Source organism: Carassius auratus, chromosome 21 (assembly GCF_003368295.1).
Source record: "Carassius auratus strain Wakin chromosome 21, ASM336829v1, whole genome shotgun sequence".
Taxonomy (NCBI): domain Eukaryota; kingdom Metazoa; phylum Chordata; class Actinopteri; order Cypriniformes; family Cyprinidae; genus Carassius; species Carassius auratus.
The window spans coordinates 23,932,220-23,948,126 of record NC_039263.1 but is presented as its reverse complement, the minus strand read 5'-3'; the positions used below and the strand labels follow the sequence as shown (position 1 = coordinate 23,948,126).

General features: G+C 34.5%; 1 protein-coding gene across 1 annotated transcript; it reads left to right on the top strand.

The window, feature by feature from the left end:
• Positions 1–232: 232 nt before the first annotated feature.
• On the top strand, positions 233–10,770 carry LOC113039038 (mothers against decapentaplegic homolog 7; the record flags this gene model as incomplete). Its single annotated transcript, XM_026196907.1, is given in 2 exon segments — positions 233–304; positions 9,871–10,770. Coding segments are annotated over 2 exon segments (611 nt in total), but the record flags the coding sequence as incomplete, so codon positions are not given.
• Between the last annotated feature and the right edge of the window lie 5,137 nt (positions 10,771–15,907).

Sequence of the window (15,907 nt, the reverse complement as noted above, 5' to 3'; positions counted from 1 at the left end):
CTGGATGGAGTATATCCTGCTAAACAGTGTATTGCTATTAGAGTGCAGCCGCTCTCGCTAGCTTTCTTGGCGCAGACTTCGATCTCAGAACTTTATGAATTTTGCATGACAGAAAAGTGGAAGGAGCAGGAAAATGAACGACCCAGAATGAGGCCGATCTGTATTTTTGTTCTAAGAACTGGGCGGGTCTTTTAACCCTGTGATTGACAGCTGTCACTCTGTTTCTCCGCAGATTCTCCAGGTTCTGTGCCTGCTTCCACTGAAACTGGAGGAACGGCGTATTCGGCCCCTATGGGGTTCTCAGGTAAGAGCTCCAGACCGTCTTTGAACCCGTTTGTGTTGGTTTGTTGAATCCTAAACAGAGCTGAGGAGCTGGAAGTCAACATGAAATCCTTAATGCACATTCCTGATCATATCATGCACATAATTCCAGAGAACAGGCATTTGTCTGTGTAATCTTTCATCACAATGTTTTAACTTCCTGTGCATCTAAAAATACTTTCCTGATCCACTGATGTCTGCAAGGCCATGCAGTCTACTGGATGATGTTAACTAATAGTCAACTAGGCTTTTTTTTACCAACTTAAATTGATCAAATCTGTTTGATCAGAAACACAGTACAGAAAAATAGCAGTATTATTATTCTATTATAAATCTATAAATGAATACTTGTTCTATTTAATATTATTTTGAATTAGCATTTATTTTTATAATTTATTCTTTAATTTTAGTTTGTTTTATTAATTGTTATACACCTTTTTATTTAATTTTTTATAAATTTTTGTTTTATTTTATTCCATTTATTTCAGTTAATTGCCAAGGCAACATGTCAATTATAAATTCTGTCGATTTTATTAATGTATTTTGTTAATATTTTGTTAATATTTTTAATTTTTGTTAGTTATTTTTTAAATTGATATTTAATTACATTTTTATTTTTTATTTATATATTCAACTTACTTTTTTTAATCAATAGCCAAGACAACATTTCTAATTTTTTTTTGGTTTGTCATTTTTATTAATGCATATATGTATATATTTTTTAATAATACATATTTATAGTATATATTATTTTTACTCATTTTAGTACTTAAACTTTTTTTATCTCAGTAAATAGCCAAGAAATATTTTCAAATTTTTGTTTATTTTTTTACATAATTATTTACATTTTATTTAGACTTTATTTCAATAACTGAAATTATTTTTAATTCTTAAGTTTACAAAAACATCACAAATTTCATGTTAACATATTTAAGTTAGCAGCCAAGGCAACATTTAATTATTTTTTTTTTTTTACAAATATTTATATTTCATTTCAGTTTTATTTCAATGAACGAAAACAATGTGTAATAGTTTAATTTTAGTTAACAGTACCATCATGTTGACTGAGAGAGAGAGAGAGAGAGAGAGAGAGAGAGAGAGAGAGAGAGAGAGATTAGTTTGGTCTAGGCCTGGTTCCTGCATACAGATGCTTCTCATTACAGTGACTTTAAAAGAGTTTTTATGATGGTGTTTAATTCAGTGCTGGGCGGAGTGTGTGTGTGTGTGTGTGTGTGTGTGTGTGAGTGAAGGTCTTTAGATGGGTTTTCAGATAAGAACGGCTAAATGATGGAAGCTTTACATAAAACACATGTTAACAGTGTGTGCGTGTGTGTGCTGCTCCCCTTTCCCTGGCCTCCTCCAGCATTTGTTTTGTGTTTCTTGTTTGTGTGTGTGCTGTGTGGATGAAAGATGGAGTGCTCGCAGTCCCAGACAAATGCCTCCTCCCGACTCCATTTTACATTTCTGACTGCGTTTGCGTCCCGCTTTCGTTCAGAAGTGTGTTTTTCCTGCTGAAACGAGTGAATGGAGCTCAGAGAGACGAGGAGGAGGGGAGGAAAAGTTTGAGGCAGAGGAAGAAAAGTCGGGCTCACAGGAAACACACTCCCAGTGAAAGCGTCTCTCTGACCTCCTAATTCACTCGCTGTGATGAGACGCTACGAAACATGCTTGAAACTTAAATGTTGTGTGTGTGTGTGTGTGTGTGTTTGGGATTACTGGGATGAGAGTCTGAGCTCTGTTTGTCCTGGTTAGTCTGAATAAGAGTTAACCTTAATATATCAGACAGACTTCCTGTGCTGAGAGACAGATGAAGGGTTTTCTTATACAATACTGTCTCTTTAGGTAATGCAATAGTTAACAGTATGGCTGCTCGATTATGGTGGAAATCATAATCACGATTATTTTGGTCAATATTGTGTTATTGCACGATTATAGGAGGACCATAAGACAAACTTTACATGAGTGATTTATTTAAAGATATGAGCGCTTATCTCTTTCTGAGGAGCAGCGCATGTTTTCTTTCATGCTCTTAAAACATGAATAAATATAGTTTGATAAATCCAGCACGTCCCATTTTGCAATGTCACGTTACATTATTTTACTGATTTGCACGGGAAATTGGGCTTTTATGGAGGAATGAAAGTGCAGTGCTGCAAAACGGGGCGGAAGGGAGTTCCGTTTTTTGGATTTTCATAATCGTTGCATGCCAAAATCGAAATCGAACCGTTTTTTTTTTTTTTTCAATAAATTGCACAGCCCTAGTTAACAGTGAGCAATAAAAAATATTTAAATAAAATATAGCAAATAAAATAGGAATATAAATTCATTTTTTTTTTCTTAGTGTTGTCTTACATTTCTGTTTTTTAAATATATATATTCATTTAATGCTATATATATATATATATGTATATATATATATATATATATATATATATATATATTGGCCAAGCCAATTTTTTTAAAATAAATTTTTAGTTTATTTTAAATTAAACCAGCTGTAAATTACTGTGATCTTTTTATGTTTTTAATTTTAGTTTAGTCATTTTATGTGCTTTTGTCTTTTTTTTTTATTTTATTTTTTTACGCATGTTATTTTATTTAAGTTCTAATTGACGTTAACATTTTTAGTAATTGTAGTATGTGCTTTTGAAGTTCGTATTTATTTTGTAATATTTTTACATATTTTTAAATAATTATGTTAATACCTCAATTTAAATCTATTTTATCTCAGATAGTTACTTTAAACATTTCTAATTTTAGTTTAAAATGAGAACACTTAATGTTTTCACATGCACTTTTTGGTTGGCTACTATTCTTGAGTTTCTTTGCTTGTTTTTCAAACAGATAAAATGTAAAATGTATCGCATCAGATCAACTGAACCTCATTGTAACATCTTTGCTTTCGATGTGGGAAAATGACTGGATTTTGGAAGAATATCTCCCAGCGTCCGCCGATCTAGGCCGTTCTAAACGTCCCGTTAATGTCTGTAAGGCCCTCGAAGACCGTAATCCCCCCTTTTAAGGGGCCTAAACGCTGTTACTGTGGCAACCTGGTGCCTCATTCCATGGTTGTTTGGGTTAGCCAAGGAGGAAAGGGCAGCACAGGAAATGACATCATGCCTCGGAGGAAAAAGCCTTGAGTCTTGGGTTGTGCCTCCCGGGCGCCTCCGCCGAGCGGAAAGAAAACATTACGAGAAAATGACACAAAGCGGCTAGTTGAACGTCCAGAGCGACTTCGTTTGACGACATGTTTTGAACTGTGAACGCTTTTTTGTGCTTTTCGCTCGCTGCCAGCCACTTCCTCTGCCATCAAGCTTGGAATCTGACTGCAGCTCTTCATCCATTTCAGGCTAGAAGAGGAACATAGCCCTCAGGATCCAGACACCTCAGCCGCAAATATTTTCTTAAACCGCAATCTAATCGCTTAACTAAACACAGAGACAGACGGCATGTTTTCTCACGCACACACGTGATCCGTTCATTCAGAAAGTCTCTTGACTGGCTGCTTGATCGCAATGAACAACTGAACATCACACTATAATTATTTACCGTCTAAATGAGAATAAAACAGCGACTGGGGCGTCTCTGCTCAACAGGTTCGACTGCTTGTTTAAACCGGGGTCTGGAAGGGAGTGCTGGTGGAGACGGGGAAAAGTTTATGGAAAAATTGTGTCATAAATGTAAACGAATAATCAAATGATAAATATTAAATAAATAGGACTAAAAGAAATAAATAAAAATGGAATAAAATAATACAAAATATGATTAAAATAAGATAAGATAAATGAAAAACAGGCTAAAATAAAAGACATTAATTAAAATAAAACGATAGAATGAGATAAATAAAAATGTGATTAAAATACATAAATTAGGCTTTAAATAATAAAAAAAACAAGCAAATAAAAAGATGCCAAAATAAATAAATGAAAACAGAATAAAATATATATATGTAATATAACAATTTGCCTGAAATAAGCATTAATTTTAGTTTATAATAAAAATGAGGGAGTTTATTTTATTTTTGATTATAATACATAAAACATAGATTGAATAATGATTATAAATGAGAAAAAAAAATATAGAAATTTTATTATTATAAAATTAGAACTAATAAAAAGAATTACATTTTTAATAAATAATAATCTGAATATAAGTAAATAAGTACTGTACAGTATCATATTTAACAAAATAATTTAATGTAGCTGAACAATGGCGCTAGTTTTTTCCGATTATCACCATATCATCACTCAGAAATCAGTCGTGACACCAGATTTAGGCGAGACCGCCATGGCTTTTTATTAGTGGAGAGAGTTAAACTGCTGACCTTTGACCTCGTAATCAACATGATGTCATAAAAGGTTTCCTTTGGCCCGACACTCCCACAGCGAGCGTACAGTATACAACCTGAGCGTCATAAAATCCCAGCCGCCTGATCAACGTATTAGAGCACAATGGAGGACGACGTGAAGTATTTCCTGTGTGTGTGTGTGTGTGTGTGTGTTATGTAATGGCTCTCTGTCTAATTGCCAGTTTCCTTTATTGACTTCCAAACAAAGAAGTTGCCAAACATCTCTGTCCGTCCATCGGTCCGTCTGCGTGTCTTTCGGTGGAGCGAGTGTGAGATTGTTGTTATGATAACGTCGCCCGAGGAAAAAGATAATATTTATAGAGCCGTAACTGACACACACACATCAGAGAAGTTGCCTCCGGGTTTGTTTGTTTAATTCTATTGGTATTTTGCCTGACGAATCCCAAACGTCTGCCAGTTGTCTGCAATCATTTCGTCTGCACAAGAACGTGAGCGTTAGCGAAACCCTTGTTTGTAGTTCAGATAATTACCAGAAGAGGCGCTGTGGTGTGGATGTTTTTCTTCTATAGCTAGTTGTAAAGCTGCAAGATTAAATCTTAGTAAATATATGTTAAATATTAGTATTCTGCTTTTGCAGTTGTACTGTAAAAGAAAATTATTATTGTTATTCTTGAATACTTATTTTTCTCATTTACAGTGAAATGTTATAATAATATTAATGTTTCTAATTTAGTAAATTGTTTATTTAGTAATAATAATCACAATAACAAAGACATTTTTAAAATAATTTCTTAAAAAATGATTAATGTTGTTATTCTTAAATACTCGTTTTTATTTTAGAGTGAAATGTTACATGTGTTTTTTTTATTTTGTTAAATTTATATAGTCGTAGTAATGATATTAATAATAATCATAATAAATATTTTTTCTTAAATACTCAGTTTTTTTATTAACAGTGATATATTACAGTCGTGATACTTATTTAAATATTTCTATTTATTAATAATAATAATAATAATAATAATAATAATCGCAGTAACAATATTTTTATTTAGTAATAAGAATCATAAAAACAGTAATAATAGTATTTTTTTTATTTTACAGTGAAACATTACAATCGTAAAGTTTCCTATTTTGTTTAAAAAAGAAAATATATATATATATATATATTTTTTTTTTTTTCATAAGTAATCACTAAATTGTGCAGCCATACAAAGAAACACAACAAAACTGGTTCTGCGTTTTTGCATACTTGTGTTTCTTGCATCTGAAGACTTCCCATGTTGAAGATCATTGTGTGCTGCCGTCATCACTGGTTTAGGTTTAGGCCCCTGACCTCTGACCCCTGACCTCACGGCAGCTCGCTGGATTGACGTCCGCGTGCCGTCAGCTCCGGCTGGTCGTAAATGAGGCCGACGCCTCCCGTGAACCTCAGCCAGACGAGAGACGATCAATAAAAACACCGACTTCCCTCCAGTGTGTGTGTGTGTGTGTGTGTGTGTGTGTGTGTGTGGAGACAGACAGAAATAATCATTAACTTCTCCAGACTGCTGAGGGACTTGTGTGTGTGTGTGTGTGTGTGATTCCATTAGATGTCCAGACACTTTCTGCTGTTTTTTTTGTTTGTTTGATGAACAAAGTGACTGTTTAAAAAGCAGAGTTTCCTTAAATGGAAAAACTTTGCTCTGTGTGTGTGTGTGTGTGTGTGTGTGTGGTATTCGAGTGCTCAGACCAAAGGGAGCCAGTGTGGACAGAGGAAGGATGGTTTGTTACCTGAGGCAGTAAAGCTCTAAATAGAGATTTGACTTCAGCTTAACCATAAACAAAGACCCTGGGTGTGTGTGAGTGTGTGTGTGTGTGTGTGTGTGTGTGTGTGTGTGTGTGTGTGTGTGTTGAGTCATTTTGTCCCCTCTAGAAGAGAAAGAAAGAAACTGTTTGGGGGGAAGAGAGAGAGATTGAAAAGGACCCTGTGAAATCAGTGTTATTTATGTATTAGTTTATTTACTTGCTTGCTTACAAATTCTGTACTTCCTCTAGTAGTTTTTCTGGATTCCATTTTATTTTTTCTCAAATTCTGTTTGGTTTGTTTATAAATTTCATGCTTTGTTTAAATTTTTATGTATTCTGGTTTAATAATTTTTTTTATTGTATTTTATTTTATCCATAAATTCTGTTTTATTGTTTCCTAATCATGCATTTTCAATTGTAACTTTTATGGACTACGTTTTAATAATTTAATGAAGTTTTTAATCATTAAACAGCCTGTTTTGGATTCATAAAATGTAATATAATACAGTATAATTTACAGTAAGACTTTTTCTTTCCAAATACAGTGCTGTGCAATAGATCTTTATACATTTAAATGTAACAGTAAAAATCTCTTGATATTCTTTAATATATAAATGTTAAAATTCATAGGCTAAAATCAATATTATTTAGTCAGTTTTTGTTTTGAAGACCCTTGAGTTTCTGTTTCTGAGCTCTAGTTGAGAGTGTTTGGACTAATAGAGTTCAGGATGTCAACTGAAGGCTTGAGGCTGTAGAAGACATGAGGTGTGTGTGTGTGTGTGTGTGTGTGTCATGTTGCACGCTCTATTTCAGGACACTCTCTGCGTCTGGCTGTCACCATGTCATTCAGGGTGACACTGTGGTCATCCAACCGACCGACACAGAGACGCCACACACACACTAGTAAATCCATAACTTACACGCACAAATCCGTTCACACACACACACACACAAACATAGAGGTCTGTTTGATGTATGATTTGTGTGTGTGTGCTACTCAGATTTGCTTGCTGTTCATGATGTCGTCAGAGAGACTAGTCAACTATTAAGACTGAAATAGCATCAGTGTGGTGCATAGCAACCACACACACACTAAACATTAAACTGCTAGTTGTGTCTCAGTATAATGGCTCCTCTTTGTAAAGAGCTGCCTCCATATAATAGTAAACAGGAAGTAGACGCTGTACTGTGCTTCAGTGATGGTAATACTGTCAAATAATAATATATATACATATATATATATATATATATGCCATGGTATTGGATTGGAATTGCTGTGGTTTTTACAGAGTGTAATATGATGCTCATCTGAATGACAATTTGTCTTTTATACTCACCAAGACTGCATTTTTTTAAGATTAAAAATACAGTAAAAAATACAAATAAATAAATAAACATTTTACAATTTAAAGTAACTGTGATCTGTTTGAATATATGTTAAAATTTAATTTATTCCTGTGATAAGATCTGTATTTTCAGCATCATTACTCCAGTCTTCAGTGTCACATGATCATTCAGAAATCATTCTGACACTATCAGAAATATACACAGCATAAAGTATTAACTTGCCGTTAATGATTCAATAATACTGTGTTATTTTAATATATGCCTTGATACGGTTTGATTATTGTATTCACATACAGTACAATGCTACTTAAATTGCACCGTAAGCCTTTCAAAGCATATAATGGTACTACTATGGTAACATATCCAGACAAGCATGTTTGTAAGGGTTATAATGAGGCTTTACCTACTCTAGTCATCAACTTAGTCTGGGTTGGTGCGTAATTAACTATCCTGCTAAATTACGGCCTACTAACCAAATCTGAGATTAAAGAGAGACTATCCTTACTATGGACAAACAAAGAACTTAACTTTAAAATTGTATACTAACCGGACGTCAGATTGATTTTTGTTTTCACTCAAAGCAAAAACATTGCGCAAAGCATGGTGTAGAAAACACAGAGCAAGATGTGGACCAATGTGTTACCAGCAGGCGGCACTAAATTGCATAATTTTCATTGCATTATTATATATTTGGTGTGTCTTCTATACTGTTACATCACAAAGTTCAGAATGGGTGTTGACAGGGGATTTCTCCCCTATCGCTGTTAAAACTGTCGTTAGTTGGTGAGGGCGAGCACCATTGCAGATTTATTGTTGCGTTGACGTCAGAACATTGTTCGGGTTGGCGTACGGAACAGAGGCGGCCCAGACAAATGATAAGCAGTACTGCTAATGTAAACAAGCGCTGGAGGCCAGTGGCGCGGCTCTGTGCGGGGCGGCAGATTCCTCACATTCCGTCGCTGCCTCTCGTCAACGCTGAAATTAAGGATGCAAGATATGTTTGGCAGAGCTCAGGATGGTTTTCCTGGACAGAAGGCATGCACTGGTGTGAATGTGTGTGTGTGTGTTTACCTTTTTGTGGTAGTGTTCCCATCTACTCTAGTCAATTTATCTCCTCAGCTCTCTCCTTCCTTCCTTCCTTGACAACACTTGAAAACTCTAGTAAAGCTAGTTTCTGATGGTTTCTTACTGGTCTAAGTTGGTCACAAACTATTGGTGGTTTTGGTTTTAGCCCAATAGACCATCTTGGACCAGCAAGTACCAATTTGACCACCTTGATCTAGTATCTTCTGGTTTTTCCAGCAAGGATTCTTTGACAGTCATTTGATGAAGTTAAATTGGCATAAATAGTATTTGGTTCTTGTTGCAAAGTCTAGTGAAGCCAATATTTTATGGTTCTTAATGGTCCAAGTTGGTCATAATCTATTCTAGATGGTAAATCAGTTGGCCTACCCATTGGTGGCCTTGGTTTTAGCCTGGTAGACCATCTTGGTCAGACTGGAAGAGCTTGAGACCACCTTGGACCAGCAAGTACCAATTTTACCACTTTGAGCTCAAGCAGGGATTCAGCGAAGTTCACTTGATGATGTTAAATTGGCATAAATAATAAATGTTTCTTGTTGGAAAGTCTAGTAAAGCCACTTTACTGATCCAAGTTGGATATAATCTAGTCTAGATGGCCTTACCCATTGATAGTCTTTGTTTCTGCCTGCTAGTCCATCTTGATCAGGCTGGAAGAACTTGTAAACCATCTTGGATCAGCAAGTATCAGTTTAACTCTCTTGATCTGGTATCCTCTAGTTTTTCCAGCAGGGATTCATTGAAGTTCACTTTGATGATATATTTAATAGTTGTCTCTACTCTTTACTTCCTCAATCAACACTTTGTTCACGTTTCCTCTGTTAACTCTAGTAAAGACAAGTTTCTGATGGTTCTTACTGGTCCAAGTTGGTTATAATCAAGTTGGTTAATCAATTGGCCTACCCATTGGTGGGATTGGTAGACCAGAAAGTATCAGTTTGACCGTGGTAATCAGGGATTCAGTGATGTTCACTTGAAGTTAATTTGGCATTATGAATAACCATGTTTTTCTTCTCTCTCTGTAGATTCCCTGGCTCTTCAGGAGCGTGGAGAACAGCCTCATTGGTGTGTGGTGGCGTACTGGGAGGAAAAGACCCGCGTTGGGCGCCTATACTCCGTCCAGGAGCCATCTCTGGACATCTTTTATGACCTACCTCAGGGCACAGGCTTTTGCTTGGGCCAACTCGCCTCCGACAACAAGAGTCAACTGGTGCAAATGGTTCGGGCCAAGATTGGCTACGGCATCCAGCTTAGCCGCGAACCCGACGGTGTGTGGGTGTATAACCGGAGTTGCTACCCTATATTCATCAAGTCAGCCACACTGGACAACCCCGACTCGCGTACGCTGCTGGTGCATAAAGTATTCCCCGGCTTTTCCATCAAGGCCTTTGACTTTGAGAAGGCGGGAAGCCTACAGCGGCCCAATGACCATGAGTTCAGCCAGCAGCCGCGGACGGGCTTCACCGTGCAGATCAGTTTCGTGAAGGGCTGGGGGCAGTGCTACACCAGACAGTTCATCAGCAGCTGCCCCTGCTGGCTGGAGGTCATATTCAATAACCGATAACAGTGAGCCCCACCCCTCACCACGCCCCCCATTCCTTCATGGAGACGGACTAGCCCTTACCTTTTGTGGACTATGTTGTCTTTCTGTTTTGTTTTTCGTGAGAAGTTCTCAGAAGGATGCTTTACGAGAGAAATGGAAACCGGAAGCTCACTCGGACTTGTGTAATGAATGACTAAGATTTAAGTGAAATAAAAGCTAAAATGTATTTTATGTTAAATATAAATATATTATTACCTGTAAATACGAAGTTTTATATGCATTGTTATTTATGTATTGTGCAATGTGTTGATGAGAAAAAAAGAGATGCACTTTGCTTAATATAAATGCAAACAAAGAAATGCCAAAATAAAACAAAAAATACAGAATACATCTCTGAATTTGTGTTTGTTTTGCTAATCCACTAGTTATTCTTAGTATAACTGTTCAGCAGTTTTATTTCTCAGTGTTTTTTTTTTCTAGTCTTGTTTACCCACAAATTTTTTAGTTATGATTATGGAAATGTCTATAAATGTATGTGTATATATATATATATATATATATAATAACACCTTAAACTGACAAATTAATGATGGACTAAACTATTAAAATCAATGATTTAAAACAAAATATTTTTCTAATGCTCAGCTCTAAATTATTTGTTAAATAATATTTAGTGTTTATTTTTTATTATTAAAAAATATATAAACATAAACATATGTGTTTATATTTTTCTTATGCTAAATTATAAAAAATATTGAATATATGCAAGTATACATATATTAGATATTCATATATATATAATTTATTATATATATATATATATATATATATATATATATATATAATTTATTATATATATATATATATATATAATAAAAACTAGTCTAGTCTAGTAGTCATGATCAACTCTAAAAGTCATGGAAATGTATTGGTCAAAAGTGGTTCATGTAGATAGAAACTCTCACAACTAATGACCCACATTGCTCTTTATTTTCAGAATCGCATTTTATTTCCATCTGTGTCATGTTTTAATATTTAATGAGGCTTCACAGACAATGTGAATGAGCTCCTGTGAGAGAAAATTCCCTCAGTCTAACTCGAATGCCCCGTGGGCCGGTTGTGTGCCAGGAACAGCAGGTCTCTGGGGGAGGGGAGCGTCTGCGGGCCGTCTAGACGAGCGCCACACCTCCTCCTGCCGCTCCTGATATGGACGTCTGCAGGGGGGATTACAGCGTAAGCCTGTTCTGACCCGACCGGCCGGCCCTGAGAGACCTACATTCACCAGCCCAGACTCCCACAGACCTGAGAGCCACAGAGACAAACACAGCCATTATTTCATGATGAAAACATAACAGTAAAAATGTGGTTTTGGTTCTCAGTCTGCGTGTCTCTCTCAGGTCTGTTCGGAGCGTGTTGGTGACTAAAGGGTATTCCTGGGTATTAGTGTCATGGTGGTGTCCTGGTCTCTGTAATCCAAACTCTCCTAATGCATCTAAAGCTTGTGCTGGCCAGGAAACCTGGACAGATGCTTCGACCCGACACCAATACCAAGAGCTTATTTATTCCCTTTCTGATAAACAACTAACTCCACAAAGAGACTGAACCATGAACACACACCAGCTAATTACACTAAAGACTAAACTATTACAATGAATGCATTGAAACACAATATTTGTTCTTATGCTCAGCTCTAAAATACATGTGAATTTTTTTTTTATTTCATTATCACAAAAAAATATATATGCATATATTTTAGGTGTCTTAATGAATTAAAAAATTGGACTCAAAAACCTTAAAAAAAAAAAAAATATATATATATATATAATTATTTTTTTTTGCATGGTGTATATACATATATATATATATATATATATATATATATATATATATACATATATATATATATATATATATATATATATATATATATATATATATATATATATATATATATATATATATATATATATATATATATGTATATACACTATGCAAAAAAAAATAATTATATTTGCAGAATAAAACTGAAATGAATATAAATAAAATATATTCAATGAATAATTAAAACTTCTCAGTATGCATATCATAATACGAATTTATGTAATATAGTCAGCATACAGACATTTTGAGTGAATTTTGACCAATGAATCATTTGACCCCAAAATAAAATACATAATTGTACATAAGTAATAATTGCAAAATCCAAAATACAGATAAAACACCTGTGTAAAAATAAATACTTGAAATTCAAGTATTGACCTTAAGTCAATCAATAAATCAATCAATGCCTAGAACTTTTTTATGTTAAATTTTAGTTTCATGTTAAATAAGCAATGGGAAATTCAATTAACTACTATTAAAAAATGCATAATATCATATTACTTAAAAGTTTTAGTAGTACATTTCAAAGTAAAGGTGTACTGAATTTAATTTAACATTTAATTCAGCTTTCTTTATTACAAACAAAATGGTTGTTAACATAGGAATCATTATTGTATTTAAGCAATATATATTTCTATTTTGAACACAGATGAACGTGTGTAAGTGCATGTTACAGCGACCGACCGCACAAGCCAAAACCTGCTTCACTTCACCACACTAAACCACAAAGTCACTTTATCTGATTTCATTTTCTTTTGCTCTTTCTTATCAATCAGATAATGTCGTTGCCCTCATATGCCGAGTGTTTTCGGTTCGCTCTTCACACGCTACGACTGCTACTGACTCCGACGTGGAGCCGAAGCGTCTGTGCGGCAGTCAGCCACCATCCTCCACCGAGTTCAACAAATGAGTCTGGTCAATAGTCTGCCATTATTTACTTGCCCTCATGTTGTTTCAAACTCGCTTTGAGGAACTTGTCATGGTCCAAAGAAGACAAAAGCATGCTAACAGTCATCTGTATGACTCAAATGCTGTTTTTCTAGACTTCTATATTACATTTTAATAGTCATTTAACAGCTTTGTTTGAGGAAATTTAAGTGTGTTGAAGCTTTGAAATCATTCGTAATATATATATATATATACATATATGAAATGGAACGCATGCAACATGTTTGAATAGAGCAAATGCAGAATTTGAACCAGTGATATTTTACTATCACTGAGAAATTATTATAGTTTAATATTTTGCATAATTTTGTACATTTGTAAAATTTTGTAAGATGTTATTTTCAATTGATTTTTTTTGTCATTTGTATTCTTTTTATATTATATTATATTATATTATATTATATTATATTATATTATATTATATTCATACAAAATTTATAAAATATGTTATTTCATTTAACAAAAATATATTTTTATGTTTTAATAATTTCAGTTAACTAAACCTTGTTTGAGCTTCTTAGTTAACAATGCTGCAAAAATCCTGTTGATTTTACAGAAATAAACTAGTTGAAAACTCAAAACAATTGAAAATTCACTGTAAAATTAGGATATGTAAGGTTAAATCCATTACAGTTTTTATACAGTAAGGGAATGTAAAACTACAGATTTTTTTTGCAATCACTTTCTACAGTGAAGTCACTGTAATGTTTTTCTAAATGAGGTCACATGACTGACTTCTGTTGTTTTTATATGAAGCTAATTATAATTATAACAGACAAACCCAAACCCTGCCCTAAACCAAACCCTTATGAATCATTTTTTACCTTTGAAGTTGTCTGTGTAGTTCATTTCCAATCTTTCAGCTTGTGGTAGTCCGCATGCTGTCTATAAAACAATCCCCTAGAAGAGTTTTATTATTCCAACTGTTCAACCAGGAAAACACTAGCCCCACGAATATCTGCTGTAAATTTACTCGTGATGAGCCTGAATCACATCAACAGGTTTAACTAAGCCTCTCTTAAACACTGAATCAAACCCTAAAAATTCATCAAGGAGCTCGTTTAATTACTTAATTCACACTCCTTGAATCATTTGAGCTACAAGCAAAACAATTAAACTTTCTTTTGCTCACCAAGGCTGCATTTATTTGATCCAAAATACTATAAAAATTGTGAAATATTATTACAATTTAAAATAATGGTTAACTATGTGAATATACATTCAAATTTAATTTATTTTTGTGATCAAAGCTGTATTTTCAGCATCATTCCTCCAGTCTTCAGTGTCACATGATCTTCAGAAATCATCCTAATATGGTAATTAGATTTTTTTTTTGATTATTATCAATGTTGAAAACCTTTAGTTTAGTGTAGGTTCAGGCGTCTGTTCAAATCACTCATGACTTGACTTAGTTACCTACTAACAAACTCCTCAGATCTCCAGATGCTCAGATAGTCACCAATGATAAATAAACACGTCTATAAATGTCTCATGATGCAACATTCTCAATATGACAACAGGAGCCCACAGGACACGAACATACCCCTGAACTCACAGCACTTATAAACCAATGAACGAATGAGACGGAGCCCAGAAATCTGAGAGAGAGAGAGAGAGAGAGAGAGAGAGAGACTTTTAACACCTTTATTTATACTTACACTATAAAGACATTCTTCATAAACATCTATTTTCTCAGATGTACATTGATAAACACGTATACCCACTCAGAAACTCATACATCCTCATAGACATTACAAAGTATTGAATAATTGAATAATAAAGTCACAAAAGAAACCCTCATAAATTTAAAACCAGCTCATTTTCATAATCCACTGAGCACAAAACATCATTTAAAGCCCAAATTTCAATAAAGTTGTCCATATCATTCATTAGTTTAAAATATGCAAACTCTGCCTTGATTCTGGTTGTTATAAGAGCCATAAGGTTGATATAAGACAGAGAGAGAGAGAGAGAGAGAGAGAGAGAGAGAGAGACACACACACAGAGAGAGAGAGATAGAGAGAGAGAGACACACACACACACAGAGAGAGAGAGAGAGAGAGAGAGAGAGAGAGAGAGACAGAGAGACAGAGAGAGAGAGACAGAGACAGAGAGAGAGAGAGAGAGAGAGAGAGAGAGAGAGTTGTGTTCTCTGGCTGTTGTTAGGGAAAAGCTGAGTTGTGTGAATTCCTTTGTGGATTGCCAGTAATTACAGTGAAGAAACGTACAGAACAGCATCGATTGGATTGTGTAGATTTGTCTCTCTCTCAGAAGTTCAAACCAGAAAATAACATGTCAAACTCACAAACTTCTGTCTCCACAGAAACCGAAGGCTATAGTCAGAACGCTGGATCAAAACATACAAAATCTCTTGCCTGCTTTCTTTTTTTAGTGCAACTGCACTCGTTTGTGTCCTTGATATTTTGTTTCTTAAAGAGAGAGAGAGAAAATCATTATGCACCACAGAAAAATGACTGTAAAAAAATGGCTAAAATATCAAATAAAATACTACGTTTATGGTGCTTTGACAAGCGTTTTCAAATTAAAACTCTGACCTCTAATTTATTTTCTACCAAGTAAAGTCACATCATAAATGAAAAAAAATATATAATAATTTGAGATCAGATTTATGCTTAAAATAAGAAGCAAGCATTTGCCAGTAAAAAAAAAAAAAACTATTGCAGGACTTT